The following is a 22,172-nucleotide window of genomic DNA, read 5'->3' as shown; positions in this document are numbered from 1 at the left end:
CACCCAAGGAAGGCTTCTCATGCTCCCTCAGGTTTTAGCCGACGAATCATGAGTGTTTGCCAATGCTGTATCTGCTTTATGTAACATCCTCATTTTTGGTTTGGTAGTGTGCAGAAATTTTTAAACTTTGTTTAGAAATTTTTTTATGGTTAAGCTTGTTTGTGATGTAGTATAAAATGAGTTTGAGTTAAAGAAACTAATGATTTATCAAAAAGTGTTTTTGGATACCAAAACACACGAAAAAATATCACATGGTGACTATACCCGTCTCTAGGCATGTGCAAGAGATGCAACTACACAAGTCGAAAATTTTCTTGCAATTTCTTTTATCAGAGAGTTCAAAGGATTTTTCAAAAAAAATTAAGTTCGCAAAACTATTTTGTATATTGCGTTACCCATACAGGGCTTTTAGTTTTATTGAGCAAGTCATATACGGGCCTTTTAGGTTGTTATACAGGCCCAAACTAGAAAACCCTAAAGTGACTTAACTATATATCATTCTCTTCAACAAAAGCTAGTCGCTTAAGCTGTTGCTCGTCCCACTTTGCTCTCTCACCTTCCAACCTTACCGGCGGCGAAAATGGTGAGATATACATTTCCGAACATCTTTCTTCTTGATGCCTTCACGCGACTAGGGTTTACTTGTGTCCAATCAAGCGACGTTTATGTTATGAGATCTCATGATTTTTTTCTTACTAATCCTCTCAGGTTTTCAAGAGGTACGTGGAGATAGGGAGAGTTGCTCTTGTCAACTACGGGAAAGACCATGGAAAGCTCGTCGTCATCGTCGACGTCGTTGACCAGAACAGAGTAAGTTGATTTTTTATTCATACATTATTACAAAGGGTTTATGTTTTTTTTGTCCTTTCTTGATAGAGAATTTGAACTAGCTGCACATTGTCTGATTCTGAACTAGTTTTGATAGCTTTGTGATTAAAGCTTTACTGATTCGCTTATATGTACTATAAAGTCGTGGCCTTTTCGAATTGTAGCTGCTCGTTGTCCGATTCTGAAATGAGTTTTTTTATCGATTTGGGATTAAAGCCGTGATACATACTATAAAGTCGTAACCTTTATGTTTATGACTCGGAGCTAGTGTTGTAGATGTTCTAATGGAACCTTTGTTTTGGTCTATGTCGTTTAGGCTTTGGTAGATGCCCCTGATATGGAAAGGATCCAGATGAATTTCAAGAGGTTGTCTCTTACGGACATCGTGATTGAGATCAACCGAGTGCCGAAGAAGAAGGCTTTGATCGAGGCTATGGAGAAAGCTGGTGAGTGTTTGCTCTTTGATATTGCAATGTTGAAATTTGTAAGTGTTGCGATCTGATTCTGGGAATTTTTTTTTTTTGTGCAGACGTGAAGAACAAGTGGGAGAAGAGCTCATGGGGTAGGAAGCTTATCGTTCAGAAGCGTAGGGCTAGCCTCAATGACTTCGATAGGTTCAAGATCATGTTGGCCAAAATCAAGGTCTGTGTTTTTTAAGAGTTTTGAGCATTCTATTGATAGTGTTAAAAACTGGAATGTCAATTGGTTTTGTTTGTTTGCTTGCAGAAAGCTGGTGTTGTCAGGCAAGAACTTGCGAAGCTCAAGAAGGAGATCACCGCTTGAGTTACTATCTGCGAATCGTTTTTTGTATTTTGGGTTTTGGATTTACTAGCGTTTTGCAATTTATCAGCTCTGTTGAATGGATGTTAGTTTCAGTTTTGAAACCTTTACAACTTTCATCTTTCGTTTAATGTCAAAGATCCTTTACGACTTCAATGTCTATACGACAACAGTTTTCTCGTATGATCTAATATCGTTCTAATAACGAAATGATGTTTAAGACTTTATTACCTATGTCTTTCTTGTTAATCTTGTGTATTGTAATGTTGGATTTCTCTAGTTTTTTCACTTTTTTACTTGACAAGTTAACGAAACGTCTTTAGAGAATTATCGAAAATACTTGTAACCGTATTAACTTTATAGTTTCATCTCATTTGTTCGTGGTAAAGGTAAAAAATTCGGATTCGTTACATAGCAAACGATATGAAACCTTTCTTCAAAAGTTTTTACCAAGTTCAATCTTTTTCATCAGTGTCATCGTCTGGTGGAGAATAGAATCCAAGATTCCCGCAACCTGGAGAAGAAGGAAAATAAACACGTTTCATTTTCATAGAGGGATGTTTTGATGAACTATATAACAAGAAGAAGAGGCTTCTAATTTCTCTACTAACCGTGAAGACACCACCGATAATGGCGCATACGTTGGTAATAAAGTGTGAGAAGGATTTGGAGTTTTCGGTTATGAGAACCTACAACCACAAAAAAAAAAAACGAAGAAAATTAGCAGAGTGTAACAACGGTTGTTGTCCATGTACGGACCAGCCCGCCATGGCGGTTTCTGCTCAGTCTGCTCGGTCCTAATGGGGTACTTGGAAGCTGGATAAGCTATGGTAACCGATATGAGTAAGCAGCAAAAAGAATGTTGAAGGCTACCTGCATCGGTGAGAGCTCAAAGTGAAACTTGGCGACTGGTAAATAGTAACTATGAGCAACGCTGCTATGTGCTGTGTACTCATACTCCTCAATCAGTGCATGTCCATTGCTATTCAATACCTCTGTCTTTACTATTTGAAGATAATGCTCGATCTGTCCATGGCAAACAACACGTTAAAAAAGCATGCTAAAAGAGCATAATCAGATTCTTCAGATAGTACTTTTTCATGAACTTACGGTAACATTAGGGCCAATATCATGTTGGTTTATGAAGGAGCGGTCGTCCAAACGGTTGTAGCTTCCGCCGAGATACGGTGCCAAGCGTTTTAAATCAGCAAATGTTTCAGGCGTAATCCTCCGTCCAAATGAAAGATGGTTAACGACATGGGACATATTCATCTGAGAAGAATCAAATGAATGAGATTCCGAGCGAGCTGAAACCATTAGGTTGCCTGGAACCTGCAGAGACCATTGGAAAGTAATTTTAAGCGATTAAAAAGGCAAAAGATGAAGCAATAGTAATTTCTCCTGATTCAACTGCTAACCTTCTTTACACGCATGTATCCTTCAATTCGACATCCTCCTGTCGAAGGTGCCTTCTTTAATGTTTTCGATGCATTGTCTGATTTGTCCTCTAATGCTAGTTTCTGGGGCTCTAGATGGATTGGTTCAACCAGACCTATCACCATCTATAGGGGAACCCAAAATATTCAGACATTTGTAGCCTATGTTTAACTTGTTTAAAGGACAAAGAAAAGATGTTGAAAGGAAACCTTGAACAGTAACTACCTTTACTAAGCTTTCTGTATCACGATCTCCATAGTACGATTCATGATCGTGGTGTGCATTGTCATCCCTGTTATGCAAGAGAATCACGCAGAGGAAAAAGTATAGTAGAAATAGAGCTTATAAGAATTGAGAAAATGATGATTATGCACTATATGCACACGTAAAGTAGGAGTTACATTCTCTTACCTAAGATCACTGCCTTTGCGGAAAATCCGAATGGATGGATACCCTTGTATGTGATTCCTGGAGTCATTTTCAGAGGAAAACTATGAGAATCAATAATACCCTTGAAGCTGGCATAAGATTGCAGAGAATGCAATAGCAAATGGACATCGTAAAGGAAGTCATAACCTATGTATGGTATGTTCTTTCTTTGGTTCGACCATTACTATCTTTTGATGAGGTACATGTAGAGCATTTTACATAAAACAAAAACCATTTATACGAACCCGATCCAGACTTATAAAGTAGCTGACTATCCCACCCTTTAGTTACGAATAGAAAACGCATCTTAGCCATTATTGCAGAAGCTAAGGATGGTACTTTTTGCAGGGTATGGAAAGTTATTAAGCGTCGCAGCTCAAGTCAAGAAGAAAAAACAAGATCGAATATGATAGGATCTACCTCCGACAGAGATCAACTTCTTGGGTGCAGTCAACTTTTGCCAAAATAACACGTCCGTCCATTTCTGGATCATATCTACCGAAAATAAGAAGGTTATAAGGAAAAATTGTATCACAGATCCTTTATATAAAGAGAGAGTATAACGTCATACCTCTCTTTTATTTGGTTTGCTGCTTTCTCCCATGATGGTTTCTGAAAATGGAGACTTAAGTAAGTCGTCAAGTAAAATCAGTAAATTTACCACTTTACTGAGCATAAAGTGCCACTAAAAACCAATATACTTTACAAGTGAGTTTACCAGGAGATTACACCAATAACACCAAGGAGCATAGAAATTAACAACCGAGATTGGATACCTGCAAAATATATGCTTCATATGCTGTCCAAAAAAAAGGAGTAGGTACTAGGAATACTCCTAATAGTCTTGCATGTGTGTACGAATACGAAATGCAAATTGCAATACTTACTGATGTAAAAATGTGTCGAAGTTGCGGGAACTAAGTGATACAGAACCTTCAACTAACTCTTCACCAGATTCATCTCCATGATTAACGTGGGATAAAACATTTCCGGAGTGAAACTCAGAACCAGTGGGTCTCAGATTCGAATCAATAGAAAACTTCCGAATTGTCTTTGTTACATTCAGCCTGTTCTGAAAACAAAAGCTAGCAAAATCAGGAGAGAGAACAACCGGAATTTTAGGTAACCAGATGTACAGGAAGAATTTTGGACCAAAGCATGTAGTAGATTAACTTAGGATGAAAACAAACTTACAGTTCCTAAGACGTCACTGACATCCACAGCAGCGAATTCACATGAAAGTGACGGGAAACTGCCAAAAAAACGAAAGAAAGAAATCCGTATCTAGTTAACAATCAGATAGATGATGAATTTTTCACGACTCTGATTGCGCCACACACATATATGATGGCACGCAACGCATTCCAACAAACAATGCGTTGCTTAAGATAAATTCAAAAAAAACAGAGTAGAGCAACGTCTATGCACTTTTACAAAAATTGAAACCACATGACATCTGTGTTGAAAAGACAAAAAAAAACTCAGTCGAGTAAAGTAATGCACCTTATGTTAAAATCCATGCGCAAGAAGTCTCCATCAGAGCTCTTATCAATAACGATGGACGTCGTTGTGCTGACAGCCAAATAACTACTAAATTCCTGTAGTATTACGAAAATTACGAAGTCAAAACGCCAGTCAAATTTATCTTAACTATGCATTGATCCGAAATTAAAAAAAATGAGTGACAACATGAGAGCTTTGACATAAACGCTTTGATGAATCGATCGATAGAGAATGTCAATAATAATAAAGGCGAAAATGAGGTTGTAAACTGTTAAACCATTCCAAATAAGAGTAGCATAGAGAGGGCTGCTACAATGGAGAGTCCAGCTCCAGAGAGACTCGCCTCTGTCAAATCCCTCGGGATTTTCCTGCAATCCAACACATACACAAATCTCTTATTGCAGACTGAGAATCTAACACTTAGAGATCACTTCAACAGTCGAATTTACACTAAGATCACACATGAAAAATGCTAGGCAGAAACCTATACAGCTCCAGGATCGACTCTTCCACCACTAAACCTTATCTTAGATTCTCACTGACACTAAACTAATCGATACAAATGGCCTAGTCTAGATCGAGGAGATTTCGAAGAGTTTGTACAACAGAGAGGTGGAGAGAATCTGCGAAACAAACCTATAGAAATCAACGGATTTGAGCTTGCGCGGGGAGATCATTCTTCGTCTGATTGATTACAGCTGCTTCCTTTTTTGGCTACTTTCGGAAAGACGAAGCACCTCTCTCCCTCGTGATTTATCCTCCTCATCGTTTTCAGATTTGTAACACTCTCCCCTTGATTGGTTAAATATTACATAAATAGTCCCTCTTTACTTCGTTACCTTTCTTATTAGACCCAAATAGTTTTTATTTAAACATTTAAGTACCTCTTTTTCTCTGTCGACTTTTTCATTTCATAATAATGAAGTTTGTACAATGCCCATTGCTAGTGCCAGGGGCTGAGCTACATAAGCTAAGTAGGGGCAGTTGCCACCCATATATTTTAATTTTTCCTTTAAATGCTATGGAGAAAATTTGATTGCAATAAATAATAATATTTTTATAAAGATAAAATTTTCCATATATTTTTTATCATTTAAACATTAATGTTTTGCTCAAAAAAAAACATTAATGTAAAATAATTATTTCATATATGTAAATAGATATTTTAATATTGAATTTAAACAATTAGTTATTAATTTTATGAATAAAATTATTGAATAGTTTTAACAATTATTAGACACACTAAACAACAATAATATATTTTACTAATTTGAAAATAGCCATTCATGTTTGAAAACAAATTATGTAATAAAATTTATAAGGAGTTTCAAAATTTTAAAATATTTTAATTTTTATGATTTATACATATTTAATAATTTATATTTTAGTATAATACTTAAAAATAAAATAATTTAAAAACATGGTAATGTTGTCTTAAAATAACAACCATTATATTTGATAAACTTTGACAGTAATTTTAAATATTTTATTTCTATTTATTTTATTATGTTAGAAGAACATTTTGATAATTTTATAAAAAAACTAAGAATACAGCAAAACCAAAAGGGCCCCCAAACCAAAATTTAAAAACTAAAAATCAAAATCAATAGCTGAAAACTAAAAAAACAAAGACCTAAAAGTTAAAAACCAAAAACTAAAATCTAAGTAAAAGCTAGTGGAAACAATCATCACCTTAATTAGCAAATCAAATGGTTTTTATAAAAATAAAAACTAAAAACTAAAACTTGATTGAATGAAAAATGATTTTTAGAAAACCAAAAACCAAAAACTAAAACAAAAAAAAACTACAAACACTCATCACCTGAATTTTTCACTTAATTTTATTGCTTGGTTTGTTTTATTTTGTTAAATTTTTAATTACTATTTTGATTATGTATAAAATTTTGGTTGTGGTTTTTGATCATCTTCATGTTAGTTTTTCTAAACTTTAGTTTATTGATTCAAAAAGAAAAATAATATGTGAGTCTACTATTGTTAACGGCTCATAGATGAATTTGCCTCTTTTTGTTTTTATTATCTTTTATTATTTATTGTTTTAGATTTTAAATATATTATGTAGTCTTACTTTCAAGCTTGATGACAAATTTTGATAGGATTGAAAATGAAATGTTGATTAAAAGATGGATCATTAAAAAAAAGTTAATAGATTTGATATAAATAAGAAGTAGATAAAATTTAGGGATAAATTTGAAATTAAAAAAAACAATGATGATGTGTCAAATTCTTAGAGCATCTAAACATAAAGTGTAAACTGAAGGAAAGAGCAAGATCTATTTTATATAGATAGAAAGATATAAAGCATAATATGGATAGAACAAAAAAAGCAAAACAGTACAAAAATATCATTTTGATAAAATATCAAAGATATACATGTATTTAATCTTAAAGTCAATATCAGATAATCATACAAGATCCGGTCTATATATGGACTAATTAAAGATATGATATCAAGATAAAACGTGCTTTTTAAAAAAGAACAAAGAAGAATTAAACCCAAAAAAAAACAAAGAAGAAGAAGAAGTTTTTTTTTTTTGATCAAAAAAAAGAAGAAGATAAGAACGTGTTTGACCTTACTCAAACCTGTTTGACCTTACTCAGTAACAATGTAAGAGTATATATATATTGATTGAACCCCTCATATATTACAAAATGCAAACCCACATTTCTCAACATACAAACATTTCATAAAGATAAAAATCGATATTAAAAAATATTGATCAAATGGGAAAGTTCACAACCTTGAGTGGCAAATTAAAAGACCAAGCCTCGCAAATGAAACTCAACGTCGTTCATTTGTGTAGTTCTGAGAATACCAAAACCATTGACGAAGCTATCTTGAAAGCCACGAGTCATACCTCGAACGAACCACCTTCCGAAAAATACATCAAATGTATCCAATCAACAGTGGGAACGTCATACTGTCCTCAGACCATCAGTGCGATTGTGCAGAGGCTGCGTGTGACGACGGACGTGTGCGTGGCTTCTAAATGTCTCCTTCTTATCCATAGTATGATTAAATCCGAAAATGGTTATGAAGGAGAAGATGGTCTTGGTGGCACTAATAGTCATCGTAATTTTATTTATGACGAAGGAGAGAGTCATCTTAAGTTGAATGATCTTAATGTATATTCATCTCGTTTTACTAGAGAGCTGGCTCCATGGGTTCAATGGTAAGTTCATATATGCACTGGTTATACTTTTGGTTTAAAGGATTAGAAAATTTGATATTATGCTTTTTTTTCTTTATTATAGTTTGATTATTAAAGATTGTTGTTTATTTGAATAGGTACAAAGAATATCTTAATATTTACATATGCATTGCGGAGGTTTTAGGCGTTGCTCCAAACATAAAAGAAAAAATTGAAGAAAAGCGTTTGGAGACTCAACGAGTCTCCTCTTACACAACCGATTCCATTTTCAGACAAGTTGAACTTTTGGTGAACTTATTCGAACATATAAGTGTCAGGCCAGAAACCCCGATGGGGAAACCGAACGTAATTGCTATTAGGATGATAGGACTGATGGAACAAGATTACATCTCGGTGATGAGATTGATCAAGATAAGGTTTGAAGAATTGGACAAGAGAACAGCTGATCCGGCCGAGCTGATTCCTATTTTGGTGAGGCTTGAAAAGTGTAGGGAATCTTTGAGCGAGTTTCGTTGGCGATGCGAACCTTTGGACAATGAATTTTGGGGTTTGGTATTGAAATTAAAAGATAACTAACGTTAGAAGACTACAAAAGATGGATAAAGAACCTGGCCAGGTTCGATATAATAAGCTCTTTTATTGTTGTTTTAGATGATCCCATAAAGCTGGTTCGTTATTTATTATTGTACATGGTCTAATGAATATGAGATGTATACATGCAAATAAAATTGTTAAACCAGTAAATCGTCTAAGTTCAAGGATCTCTCTTTTCTTCCTCTCTAAGCTCTCTCTTTCTAACCTGCTTTGCAAGTGCACACTAATTGAAAAAAATTCAGGTTTGGGAAACGGGTTGGTTTACCTTATGAAAGGCCATCAAGAGCTGCGCTGCCAATTAGACCTGGGACTTATTATTCGGAATTTGGATCTGATCTGAGATCCATTCCGGATTCACTCCAAAATAGGATATTTGGGGTGTTGGGATCCGAATCCAGATAGTAAAATTTTGGATCCGGTTAAACCAAATCATGATCCGGATATCTTAATTTTTGGGTTCGAATACCTGGATTTCGAATCCGTATTAAAATATATTAAATTTTTAAATTTATTAATAATTATATTTGACATATTAATATTCATAAATAAGATTAGTCATATATTTGTATTTTAATTTTAATAATAATATATGCATAAATATATACACAAATTTTTTAAAAGTATTTATTTATGTGATATTTTTAGATTTTTTTGTATTTTAAAACATACTTTTTATTTTTTAAACTATTTTTGCGGATCCGGATACAGATCTGGATACTCGCGGATATCATAACTTCTAGACGGATCCGATACTTAGATATCCATAAAACAAGGATTCGAATCTAAATACAAAAATCACGAATCCGACGGATAAGAATCCGGATATGAGGACCCTAAATATCTTGAATATCCGCATCCGTTCCAGATCTACTGCAAATTATGGATATATTTTTCCAGCGCACACAGTTTCATAGCTCAAGAACCATTATTTCGTAGAAGAAACCACGAAGATGGTAAATAAAATCCACCAGTTCTAGAAATTTTTTCATAATATAAAATCAAAGAAAAAAGAGCTAAGATACAAAAAATGTTATTAAATATTTATTATTCATAATCATTAGTTATCATATATACGTTAATCATATTAGGTAATTCATAGTTTTTATTTAATGAATATCGGTATTTATAAAATTACATAGAAGAACTTATATCAGTACTACTTATCTTCAGTTCTCTTGTACATGTATGAATATTTGTCGTCAAACACCTCAAATTCTAGAGTCTTGATTATGCTTGGTTGTTGGATATGTCTTTTTCTTCTGTCCACTCAGAGTTTGGCTCGCTCCATGACCTCGGTCTCACCCCAAGCTTGTTATACAACACCATCTCTAACGCCTCGAAGACCTTACTCTCATCCAAAACTTTGTTCCAGACCCCACTCACAATGCAGTAATTGTTGTTATACGGTGCTCGGTGATGTTCCGCGTGCTGTCTCCTTGAAACAAGCAGTCCCATGTCTTGAAACGCCACCACGAGAGGTGGAAGCTTGCTCTTGGTTCCATGAGCCCAAGCATGGAACTGCTGGCTAAACATTATGCAAAACGCAAATGTGCTCACAAAGCCATGAACCACCGGGTCATTAAACGCAAGGTCTAGTGGAAGCACCGTGAAGGTTATGACTCGAGCCAGGGCGTGTAGATTGTTTGCAAATTGTCTTCTCGTGATTGTCCAAGGCCACTTGTGGTGACCTTGAAACGCTTCGATTTGGGTTCCTACTATAGGTGTTGACTCATCTCCGTAGTTATCAATGGCCCAGTGGTACACACCAGAGCCTAGATCAGCCAGGATGTACCCTGCATAGCCGGCTAGAGCTGGTTCGAGCCAGAGATGAGAACCAACCCCTCCAACGATGGATTTAGCCAAAGAGGCAAACAATGTAGTGCAACCAGCTGCAACCCATAAGCGATGAGTCCATGTTGACTGGAGAGACGGGTCGTTGGGAAGAGGAGGAGGATTCACAAAACGTTTATCAACCACAAGCTTAGGTTGAGGCTTGGTGGTGGTGGTAGAAGCAGAGCATGTGACACGTAGATGGAGCAGTGAAGGACGGTGGGTTCTTGGAACGTTGTTGGTGATGGGTCTTAGAGGGTACTTGATTTGAAGTGATACAGCCATTGAGAGAGGTTATGGGTGAAATGTATCAACGTTTACGTGTTTATCAAAGCTAAGACACCAATGAGAGACGAAGAGATGACGCTAAATTATGTTGTGGTGTACGTTAGAGAAGCGTGGGGCTATTGTGATCGCTAGCTCATTACAAGCTGTGAAACGTATAGAAAAAGTCTCAAATTTTGGTTCGTTTATGTTTTGGGAAAATTGTTTTTAGACCGAAAAACATGTACATTATCCCATTAGATTAATCTCAGATTTGTACCATTTCCCCCTATAATATATCTTCCTATTTAGAAAAATAAATCAAACAAATAGTTTTTAAAACAAAAAAATAGGAAAAATAGAAACTGCAATGTAAATACTTATACCAATAGAGGTATTTTTTTGTTCCAAAGATATTTAAATGAAGATTTTAGGTTCCAATCTACATATGTACATTTTACAAAGTGGAAAATGAAATCCACATTTTTATTAGATATACTATAATTAAAATATGTCATCCACGTTTTTTATTGAATCTACTAAAATTAGAATAAACGTAAATAACAATAGTCTAAAAATATTTAGAATATATATTATGCGCTTTGCCTATCAATCGACAATTTACACATTACTCAAAATCTTAAAATTGTAGAAATAAATTTCAAACGAGACATAGTAGAATAGTAGAATGCATATTCTACGGATAAGTATGAAAAATTTCGAAAATATGGAAAATGCATTTATGAAAATATTTGGAAATATTCTGTCAGTATTTTTGAAAAACTAAATTTTTAAAAAAATCTAAAAAAAATCGATTTTGAAAATATTATGTTAATTTTTTAAAAAAAAAAACCTAGTTTTTTTTGCCCAAAATTTAACTTTTAGATTTTGAAGTATCTTCATTAGCTAATACTAATAAAATTTATTTAAAAAGTATTAATTAAAAATATTTGAATTGATTACATATTATTGGTTGATATTTATTTAAAATTTCTAGTATAAATATATAATATATACTTAATTTTAAGTATTTTTTTGGGAACACAATTGTAAGTATTTATTATATTTTAATATACATGAACACTCTAAAGAAAAATTATGTTATTTTGTATTTAATTTCATTCGCTCAAGTGGAGTGGATCAGGTGGTCTCCAACCAATAAAAATGCCGCGGCTCTCGGCAATGTCCGCGTCACCAGAGGTTAGTGGATCAGATTCTCCATGTGATGTGTGATTTTGAGCTGTGCCAAGTTAATGAGTGATCTGGAAGCCAAACCAATGCATTACTTACTATAAAGAGATATGTCAACGATGAGTGAGATTCAGTTATCCGCGCCGAGAAAACCTCCACTTTCCATTGTTTGCCAGCAAGAATTGTCTTATCTTATTACATGTGTTTAGAAGAAAAAAATACCCTTAAAACTAGTGATAAACATTAAAAATAACATACATAACGACGGAAAAGATATCCAAGATTGAGAGACAACTATTAAGTGCAACTTAATCTTCTTCGTATAAACAATACTCGTGTAGAGCACGTAAAATAAAATGAGAAATATAATAATGAATAAATAAAAAAGTCTTTACTACATTTATAGAATAATCCATTTATAGAGTAACCATTTTTTATTTGTCTATTATTTTATTTGTCACTTTATTTTGCAGTAAATTATGGAGTGCAGTTAAAATGCTATAAAAAACTAAAATGCATCCCATTTTTTGTATTTTAATATACTTTCCTAATAGTAAAAGTGTGCAGTTTAGCGTCTTGACCAACTGTAAAATAAATAAATGATGACTGTAAAATATCAACCACATTCTTGCTTCATTTAGGAATTTTATTGAAGAAGTTGTAAATTTAGGAATTTTTCATTGGTTGGTTTATTTATGTATCTACTTTTTCAGTAAAATACCATGTTCTAGGTTCCATTAAGTTGTGGGAAAATACTTTACTAATAGAGAAGCCAATTAGGTGTTCGAGAGTTCATATGGAAAAGGAAAAAACTTCGTGTTTTTTTATGAGACAATCAACAGGAACATGAACAATTGAACATTATTACAACAATGGATATAAGATAAAACAAAAGATGATAATTAAGAAATTGTATCAAATTAATGTTTTCTGGAGGATTAAAATGTATGGTAGGTTGTTGGAGGTATCAAATATTTATGTTCATTCGGAGTTTTGGTCGCTCCATGACCTAGGTCTCACCCTAAACTGGACATATAACACCTTCTCCAATGCCTCAAAGATCTTATTATCATCCAAAATATTGTTCCACACCCCACTAACTATGCAGTAACTCATATACGTAAGTTGGTGCCTGTGATGATTCACGTGTTGTCTCCGTGAAAGAAGAAGCCCCATGTCCTGAAACGCCACCACTAGAGGTGGAAGGCTGCTCCTGCTTCCATGAGCCCAAGCATGAAACTGTTGGCAAAGCAATATACAAAATGCAAACGTGCTCACAAAGCCATGAACCACCGGATCATTGCATGCAAGAACTAGTGGAAGAACCGTAAAGGTCATGCCACGGGCCAAAGCGTATGAATTGTTTGCAAATTGTCGTTTGGTGATAATCCAAGGCCATTTGTGGTGACCTCGTGCTGCTTCGATTTGGGTTCCTACTAGAGGCGTTGACTCGTCACCGTAGTTATCGATGGCCCAGTGGTACAGACCAGAGCCAAGATCAGCTAAGATGTATCCTGCGACCCCGGCTAAAGGTGGTTCGAGCAAGAGATGAGAACCAAACCCTCCAATAACAGATTTGGCAAAAGAGGCAAAAACGGTGGTGCAACCCGCTGCGACCCATAACCGGTGGGTCCATGTAGATTGTAGAGTTGGGTCGTCGGAGGGAGGAGGATTCACAAGGCGTTTCTCAAGAACGAGCTTCTCATGGTTAGGACGATGAGACTTCTTGCCGGGGGTAAGGGAGCACGTAACACGTACACGGAGAAGCGACGGACGATGGCTTCTTGGGATGTTGTTTGTGATGGGACTCAAAGTGTACTTCGTTTGAAGAGGCACAGCCATTGTAGGGGAGTACATGCGATGATGTGGAAGATATCAAGTTTCTATATGTTTTCCAACGATAGAGAAATATATCATATATAACACTCAAAAGAGACTAAAGGATAATAACATAAGAAATCAGTTAAGGGAAAATGTTTCTTCATTGATGAATGGATATGGAACACACGCAATATATAGAAGTGTTAACTCGGCTAACTGACCAAAATATTATATTTAAAAAATTTTGTATACATTTAGAGATCCTTGGCCACATTTAGAGATCCTTGGCCAGCATGTGCCAATGTCAATGTGATCGCTAGGGAATTGTTTAATTGTGAAACTTACGTAATATTTTCAAAAAATGGAATAACTTATTAGTTTAAGAATTCTAAAGGAGTTATAAAATTTTGGGAATCCATTATTATTGGTTTATAGATTTTAAAAGTCTTACTAAAATCCACTGTTATTGGTTTGAAGACTTTTAAATTCCATTCAAATCATTTGTTATTCATAAAGTTTAGTTATTATGGATTCTACTAATCTATTAAATTCTATTCTTATTGGAAGGTGAATTCCTTTTATTTTTACTCACAAGACTAGACTTTGAAAATATCATCTATACTCATAAGATTTATGAAATCTGTGTACTAAGGAAAACATACACATATGCATCATATTTGTCTACGTAAACCAACTCACACTATCTCATGTGATTTATAGTTATAAGATTATTATATTTTTTATAGTTACATATTTGATAGACAAACACACCAAACGTAACTCACATGATCTGTAAATTCATTATATTTTTTATAGCTTCATATTTGACAAAACAACTGTTTCATTCAAAAATGGTGAAGAAATCAAACTCATATGACAACTAGAATAATGTTTTAAAAAAATCTCAAAAATCAAAGAAAACAAAACTGATTATCATAAGAAAACTAACACAAAGTACCATAAAATTTATCTGTCTACGTGAACACACCAAACATAATATCAATAAAAATAATTTGTCTCATCATTACCGTTGACTTCCATTTTCTAGGGAGATCATTGTACATTGTCTTATAAGAAGAAATATTTTGAAAAAAATATATTATGCAAATCCATATTGATTAATAAAAAATCTACAGAAATCAATACAAAGTTTGTGATGGAAATTTGTTAACTCTACTTAACTTCCAAAAATCTGTCAACTTTTAAAATCACTAAACTCCTTCCAAATTCTGATTCCAATAACCCCCTCTTAAAAGGTACTACGAAACAAAAACTGCTCTTTACTCCAGATTTCTACTCGTTTTTATTCTGTTTAAGAAAGTTAGGAATGAATTAAAGATAACTAAATAAAAAATTCACTTGGTTGTCGACGTAACTTGGGTCAGAGGTGTAGCTTGTTGAAAAACCTGCTATCTGGGCTTGTGGGGACCAAGAAACGCTTCGATTAGGGTTCTTTAGCTACTATAAGCTTGTGGTTGTGAATCCTCTTCCCACTCAACTCTAAAATCGACACGAATGTTGAGTTAGTGGTGTTATAAGTAACCGAGCACGTACATGGAGAAGCGACCAATTTAACTCTGATGTCTTGGGATGTTGCTGGTGATGGGATTTATTAGTACTTTGTCTGAAGAGGTACAGCCATTGAAAGGAAGTAACATGAATCCATGTGATGTGATATATATCAAGTTTCTAGTCTTTTTCAAACAACTTTCACAGCTATAATGCTTGTTTCAGGATTTCATCGTGCGAGGTGGAGATCGTACTGGAACTGTAAGAGGAGGCCAATCAATTTACGTGTGTGATGTTCAAAACCCAGATGGTAGTAACGCTAATACTGGGCTGTTTATTGCAGAGTTTTGTAGATGGGGAAAGACGCTAAAGCTGGTGGAAAGGGTAAGGGAAAGCAAGCTGGTGGCAGTGATGAAGCGTCCTCTAAGGGTAAAGGCAAAGCTGGGAAAGCTGCTGATGGTCTAGGAACATGCACTTATGTTAAAGATTTTTTTTTTCAGTTCATCTGTCTCTAATACTTGTGTTCTTGTACGTTCTTATACAGCTTGAGACATTTGTAGTAGTATAGCATTGTCAACACTGCAATGGTTTTGTTTTCAGCGAGACATGTTTTATTGAAAAGCAAGGAAAGATCAATGAGGCATACAAGAAGTTGCAGGATGGTTGGTTGAGCAATGGATATAAAGTTCAATGATACATGTCTTTTTTTTTTTTGATAAAAAAATGATACATGTCTTAGTTACTGCATATGAACCTATTCTATCAAGTAAGTCTCACCAACGTTAGTATATGAATTGTGCTTCACATGATCAGCTTTTTAGTTTTCTGTTTCTGTTTTCGTTTAAATCATTCAATTTTAAAGAAAAAATAAAAAAATATATTTTTGAAGTACCTCAATGAGGTTCCACCAATGGAGGATGAAAAAATTAAATAAATTAACAAGGGTACTAAAGCTTTCAAATCACAAAATTAAACACTAATTTAATCTTAAGTACCCATCGGGGGTCCTAATGGATGGAGGTGGTCTTATAAGTGAAACTATATAAGTGGCATAAAGTGAAACTGGAATGAGCAGTACACATGGGACGTGTATGATCCTTGCACTGTTATTACACTGGGAGTGTTTGATAACTGTCATCCAAGCAAGGGAAGAGGTTTCAAGCGTTGTTGAGTTGGAGAGATCCTCGTGCGACTTGTTTGTTTGTGATTATGCGTCTTGTATGTGACGACGCCTCATAAGATCGTGGCTCTTGCGGCTGGGATATACTCGATGAGACATCCAAAGTTCAGGAAGATGCCTTCTGCCCCAAGTAATTTTGTATGACTCGAGGTCTTTTTGTGCGTCCACACTGTTTTATTGTTTAAAGCTTAATTACTATGAGATTTGGGTTTACAATGTGAAAACTTTATTTTCTGAAGTTTATAATATCTTATTATTGTTTTCGGGTACAGAGAATCAATCTCTTTTTCTGTGGGTAAAAGTAAAACAAACTATGTTTTTTGGTTCGACCATCCTATAAATCAAAAAAAAAAAAACAGGTGACGGCAAAGACATGAAAAATAAAGGTGAATGAGAAAAGAGGCGTTGAACCCAAAGCAAAACAAATAAAATGACTAAAAGGGTTATAATCACAAAGAACCAACAGCAGAGGTGAAAGTGTTTTAAGCTTAGCAAATTTTAAAGAAACTGAAATAATAAAACGATGCATATCACAGGCTTATTTATAGACTTGAGAACACAAGAAAACACTCTTCTCCACAAGGGTTTCTTCTAATCATCAGAGGTGCCTGCCAAAATAAAACCAAAACAAGTGAGAAGCTGGTTGTTTACTTTTAACATCAATTACAAATTGAACTAGACACATGAATAATTTACCTGAGAAACCACGGCCAGCTTGAAAGGGCAAGGTTTCGACGGACAGCGTGAAGCCTCCTCCGACGTCGGTTTGATGCAATTTGGCAGCTCGCTGCAGAGAGCCTAGCCCATACAGGTGGACAAGGGTATAGCTGTAGATACAGCAAGCAAAGAAAGCATTAATTAAAAGGGTGGTTTACACAAAGAGTAATAGAGAGAAATTTCTAGCAGAAGAAAAAGGTTGTAACCTGTCTCGGACGAAGATGTCCGTGATTTCACCACACGCAGCGAAGTGCTTAAATAAAGCACTCTTGAGATCTTCTCGAGGAAGAGAAGGGTCATATCCAGTTACGCGTATGACTTCGCTCCTACAAGCAAAAAAAAAAAATAAAAAAAATAAGTAACGCTCAGAATCTAATTAATAGAAGTCAAGAATAGAAAATACCTGTTCTTTTGGAAGTTGGCCACGTAGCAGCTCGAACTGATGTAGTCAACCCATCAGTGGGCTCAACTGCTGAGAGAGTCAGCGTCCTTTCTCCAACTTTGCTACCGTTGAGAAGTAAAGCTTTCTCTTTGGCACCTTGTCCGAGAAGATTAACAAGGCAAGACCTGCAGTGGAGTGGATTTATCATCAGTTAAATGTTATTGCAAAAGAAAGAAACACAAATAAATAAATAAATAAATAAATAAAGAAACAAAACTACCTGATGAGTTTTGACTCCGGATCTACCCTGATCTCAATGTGCTCCACTTCTCCACACGGTTCGAAGAGGTCTTTCAAGGCCCTGTAGAGCACAAGACGATCAGAGGAAGTGTTGAATCCCTCAACCCTGATCGTAGTCCTGGAAAAGAATCAATTGCAAACCCCATTATTAGCACAAAAACAAATGTCCAAACAAAAATAACAAAATTCAGAAATCAATTTACCTGCTCGCACAGATATCCATCCAAATCTTCGTGTGTTGGACGAAATTCTCCGTGCTGTGTGGACAAGAACAACAACAACAAAGCATGTTAGATACACAAATATAAAACAGACAGAAACAAAGCAATCAAGTGTCAAATAGAGCAACCAACATCACACGTACTGTGTGGACAAGAACATAAAAGCCGATTTTACACAATTCGTATAAATATGCACATCAACAAACAACTAACTTTTATCTATCTTTAGTTAAAAAGCATGCTATGATAAGAGCCTAACCAATGATTTATCAAACCAAATCAGACTAGCGATTTAACGAATATACAAATAATATATTCTAATAATTTAAAGCAGTGAATAAAACCAATCTTACAGACACACAAACAAAAGAATCAAGTTCGTGACTATTACCGGTGAGCATGTGATGCTTCTGGAACCCGGCGTCTCGGCAACGACTAATTTACAGAAACAAACCAAAAAAGATGAAGACAGATTAGAAACCATATTGAGAGCAAATTAGAAGATGAAGTTAGATTACTTACTAGGGGGGATCCGTCTCCGTCCATCTCAGAAGATGTTAGGTTTTCGAGAGCGGCGTTGATTTTTTTTCTATCGGGTTCTGATGCGATCGTTTAGGGCACAATTATATACAACGATTGGGTGCTAACGTTTCTTTGCATGACTTGTTACGTCGTTAATCTTATTTTGTATTTTTTGATAATGTTTTTTGAGTTTTTTTGCAAAATTGACTCAAAACTCAAAGTCAAATACAAAACTCAAAGTCAAATACAAATACAAAAATGTTATAAAACTTGTATTTCTTCTTATTATTGATGTGCCAATAGGCATCTATATATATACATGTTACAAGGAAGAGATAAATGGAAAGATCCTATTTCCTAATACAAATATGCTAATACATAAATATGGTAAAATCTAAGTCTTCTTTTCTTCCTCATGCGTCTGGTCCGGTTCGGTATTGTCTGTCCGGTACGTCCGCCCGGTACTGTCCGGTACGGTTCGGTTATGTCCGTCCATCCAATGGTTTATAACACTCCCCCTTGGACGCCATAACCGTTTCAGAGTTCATAGTGTGCTTCATGTTGCCTCATTAAAACCTTACCAGGAAAACCCAGTGGGACAAAACCTTGGTGAAGGAAAAAGAGTACAACACACACTACTCCCCCTGATGAATGCATCACTGAAGATGTCCGTGTAAGGACTTGTAAATATTGATTCAGTGAGCTTGGAGTGTCTGTGTTTCTTTCTCTTAGAATTTCGCAGAAGAACACTTGGACGTACTGTGCCTTATGTCGTCCAACTTATAATATGGTCGACCATTATGGTCCTTGACCAAAAACGTATGTCTCCTAGACTACTAACCACTTTACTTGGTTGGATCTCATCCATAAGTGTTTATGGATCGTCCTATAGTATGACCTGGTCGTTTATGGACAGTGAGATATTTCTCTTAAGTACTATCGAAAATGTACTGAACTGGTCGATCCATATTGTGTCATAGACCTTGTCTATACACGTCCATAATTTTCTCATGAGTGTTTTAGATCATGACTTGATCAGTGATCATTACTACAATGAGTTTTACATACTCATTAGACTTTGGTTCTATAACCAAGTACACTCATCGGACCTTATTCTTGGCAATCAATCTTTCTTGCCATATGTACTATCCATACTGATAGTTGATACCTCAAAAGTCATACCACGTTTTGGGTTAACAAAATTAGTCATCTCTCATGGATGATTCGGCCGGAAAGAAGCCGGACATAGTCTTTGATTTGGTATGGTCTTTGGCGTGAACCATAATGGTTCTCTTCGCTTTTTGCTGTGACCATCTTATATCTTACTTAGGGCGTGCTGATCTCATACACATACCCACGACTATGGTCTCTGCTATGAGTTATTGCAGTCCTTATATACATAGTCTTAAGAATCAATCTTGTTTATACACACACACAACCTTTGATGGATGTCTAAGATGTTGTTGGTGTGTTGCTATCAAGCCTTTGCCGTAGACCATTGGGTCATAGACCACGACCAATCACATGGTGATTGGTACTTCTCTCATACGGCTATATCTGTATATGCAGTCCCATGTCCTTAGTTCGTATGGACCTTTGCTAGGCGTGCTTATGGACTGCTACATGATAGCTGATCTTTTGAGATCTAGAAATAAACTGTATCAACTTCTCTTTAGGCTGGTTCCAAACACAAGGGATTTTGTACTTCTTATAAGTATGTATGGACTGAATTGGATTGTTCTTAGACAGATCCTTTACTTATACAGCTGCTTAATGATTCAGTCCATGAACAGCTTAGGAACAATGCTGTTCATTGAGAATTTCTTTTCTCATCTTTGTGGTACCTTTATAATATTTGATCCAGTGATCCATATGCTTGCTTACTACGTTTTTATCTCTTACTTATGACCAGACCTTTGTCAATTTCAAATCTGAGTAGTAGCATCCACCACATAGGAGTATATCTCCTTATAAACTGTTTTTCGGTCTCTGTGAGTAACCTTGTGTAATCAGCTATGTTCAAATGCTGTAAATAGGCACATGCACGTCTTAGACCACGTGACCATGTCCTTATCTCACGGTTTACTTTCCTCACATGACCCATTCACTGGTTTTATCACTTGATGGCGTTTTATGGCCAATACGTCCATCTTTCTTTACTTTAAACCCCACGTCCATTTTATTCTTTGTGAGTACTCTCGTGGGTTTATGATCCTCGCATTATATCTTATACTCAAGTGCTACTTTCTTTTATGAGTTCTCTTATATGTAAATACATCAGTGGTGTTAACACTCTTATATATGGTTCCATTGTGTTCCAGACATGTCCAAATCGATTTGAGATTTCATTATCTAGGACCTTTATTTCCTTGCAGTTTGGCGTCCCAAACTACATGGTCTGGTACCTTAGATGGTTAGCTGGCCAGCCTTATCTCCATGTCCGGACTGGTTCCCTTTTGAACTCGGATTTATATCATTCTGTGCACCTTTTCATTTCTTTCTATCCGAAGTTCCTTTATCTTATGGAACACTTTGGTCTATCTTGTATAGACTCTGTAGCAACTTGATTGTGTCTCTTAGGACATCAAATTTCGTGGTGCATAAGCTGGTATGACATTTAGTCATTCTTTTCTTTCCTTTCGGGTCAATGTGTCTGGCATCTAGTTCTGCTAGCTTTTGCATTATTTGATCACATTCTTTGGACGTCTTAGATTATATTTCTAGTCCGAGGATCTTGCCAAGACAATGATGGTTAATACCAATCTCTTACTCTTTATCCAGCTTATAGCTTTCTCACTTTTGATGTTGGACAGTCGGATTACTCATGCAATCCGTGAACCTGGCCATTTAATCTTATCACCCATATTTGGCTCAAGGTTTCATATAAATTCGTGGGAGAAAGTCATACTCCTATCCAACATATATTCCCAATTCTTATCTCAGTTTCTATCTTAGAAAGCACATATGAATGTGGTGGTTAAATCTCTTTAAGATTTCATATGTCTGGTCGTGACCCGTATTCAATCTGAGATGGGAATATCTATGCTCACTTATATGGCCTGATGCATATTGTCTTTACACATGTATATCAGTGTGTTCCCAAGCATTAGGTCGTGGCCTTTGTATTATAGGAAATCGGCCAAATGATTGTCCATGGTTCTGTTCTCGACCCGGTCGGTTTCATCGTCCGTGGTACGGTCGTATGAACTTTGTTGACCGCGTCCACGTCCTGTCCATCCATCCCGGTCTCGACCGGATGGTTTATCATGATGGACGTGACTTGTCTTTGTATTAATTTACCATGGTCATAGACCATGTCCCACGGATCATGTTCATGTTCATGTTTTTATAGTATGGTCATGTACCACACGGGTGTGTATTCTCCCCCTCATGAACATGCTATAAACCATTATGCCATTTCATGATACTTGGGACAGTTAAGCCTCATGAGCTTCCCTTGTGTACATGTTTCACAACGTGAGATTCTATGGGAT

General features: G+C 35.6%; 6 protein-coding genes and 1 long non-coding RNA gene across 8 annotated transcripts; 3 read left to right on the top strand and 4 right to left on the bottom strand.

Moving 5' to 3' along the window:
* Positions 1–483: 483 nt before the first annotated feature.
* LOC108822361 (60S ribosomal protein L14-2) lies at positions 484–1,758 on the top strand. The gene is made up of 5 exons (XM_018595412.2): positions 484–583; positions 709–810; positions 1,145–1,274; positions 1,358–1,470; positions 1,555–1,758. The coding sequence occupies exons 1-5, from the start codon at positions 581–583 to the stop codon at positions 1,609–1,611; spliced, it is 405 nt and encodes a 134-aa protein (XP_018450914.1). The 5' UTR covers positions 484–580; the 3' UTR covers positions 1,612–1,758.
* Positions 1,759–1,935: 177 nt separating this feature from the next.
* Positions 1,936–5,752, bottom strand: LOC108822355 (protein disulfide-isomerase 5-4-like). Its single transcript, XM_018595407.2, has 15 exons — positions 5,614–5,752; positions 5,255–5,345; positions 4,978–5,072; positions 4,669–4,726; positions 4,362–4,546; positions 4,193–4,250; positions 4,046–4,086; positions 3,895–3,969; positions 3,457–3,513; positions 3,271–3,337; positions 3,027–3,170; positions 2,719–2,940; positions 2,482–2,634; positions 2,220–2,297; positions 1,936–2,122 (listed from the first exon to the last, which is right to left on the bottom strand). Exons 1-15 carry the CDS (start codon positions 5,652–5,654, stop codon positions 2,045–2,047), a joined length of 1,443 nt encoding a protein of 480 aa, XP_018450909.1. The 5' UTR covers positions 5,655–5,752; the 3' UTR covers positions 1,936–2,044.
* A 1,918-nt stretch (positions 5,753–7,670) lies between these two features.
* On the top strand, positions 7,671–8,854 carry LOC108822356 (putative clathrin assembly protein At5g65370). The gene is made up of 2 exons (XM_018594822.2): positions 7,671–8,168; positions 8,285–8,854. Exons 1-2 carry the CDS (start codon positions 7,720–7,722, stop codon positions 8,721–8,723), a joined length of 888 nt encoding a protein of 295 aa, XP_018450324.2. The 5' UTR covers positions 7,671–7,719; the 3' UTR covers positions 8,724–8,854.
* Positions 8,855–9,825: 971 nt separating this feature from the next.
* Positions 9,826–10,964, bottom strand: LOC108822357 (fatty acid desaturase 4, chloroplastic-like). The gene has a single exon (XM_018595409.2). The coding sequence runs from the start codon at positions 10,854–10,856 to the stop codon at positions 9,969–9,971; it is 888 nt and encodes a 295-aa protein (XP_018450911.1). The 5' UTR covers positions 10,857–10,964; the 3' UTR covers positions 9,826–9,968.
* A 1,865-nt stretch (positions 10,965–12,829) lies between these two features.
* LOC108821631 (fatty acid desaturase 4, chloroplastic-like) lies at positions 12,830–13,905 on the bottom strand. Its single transcript, XM_018594628.2, has one exon. The coding sequence runs from the start codon at positions 13,881–13,883 to the stop codon at positions 13,008–13,010; it is 876 nt and encodes a 291-aa protein (XP_018450130.1). The 5' UTR covers positions 13,884–13,905; the 3' UTR covers positions 12,830–13,007.
* Positions 13,906–15,239: 1,334 nt separating this feature from the next.
* LOC130498832 (uncharacterized) lies at positions 15,240–15,900 on the top strand. The gene is made up of 3 exons (XR_008937778.1): positions 15,240–15,479; positions 15,582–15,617; positions 15,700–15,900. It is a non-coding gene; the product is annotated as an uncharacterized LOC130498832 (long non-coding RNA).
* A 1,027-nt stretch (positions 15,901–16,927) lies between these two features.
* Positions 16,928–18,796, bottom strand: LOC108819904 (uncharacterized). Of its 2 annotated transcripts, none has more exons than XM_018592920.2 (8): positions 18,679–18,796; positions 18,548–18,591; positions 18,139–18,192; positions 17,916–18,053; positions 17,657–17,820; positions 17,460–17,532; positions 17,233–17,363; positions 16,928–17,144 (listed from the first exon to the last, which is right to left on the bottom strand). In XM_018592920.2, exons 1-8 carry the CDS (start codon positions 18,700–18,702, stop codon positions 17,128–17,130), a joined length of 645 nt encoding a protein of 214 aa, XP_018448422.2. In that variant the 5' UTR covers positions 18,703–18,796; the 3' UTR covers positions 16,928–17,127. The 2 variants fall into 2 exon arrangements, with proteins under 2 accessions (XP_018448422.2, XP_056847999.1); XM_056992019.1 differs by having other exon boundaries at positions 17,460–17,529.
* Between the last annotated feature and the right edge of the window lie 3,376 nt (positions 18,797–22,172).

The sequence above is a fragment of the Raphanus sativus genome, chromosome 8 (assembly GCF_000801105.2).
Source record: "Raphanus sativus cultivar WK10039 chromosome 8, ASM80110v3, whole genome shotgun sequence".
In the NCBI taxonomy this organism is placed as follows: domain Eukaryota; kingdom Viridiplantae; phylum Streptophyta; class Magnoliopsida; order Brassicales; family Brassicaceae; genus Raphanus; species Raphanus sativus.
Note: the sequence above shows the minus strand (reverse complement) of the source record. Positions and strands in the feature narration are given on the sequence as shown.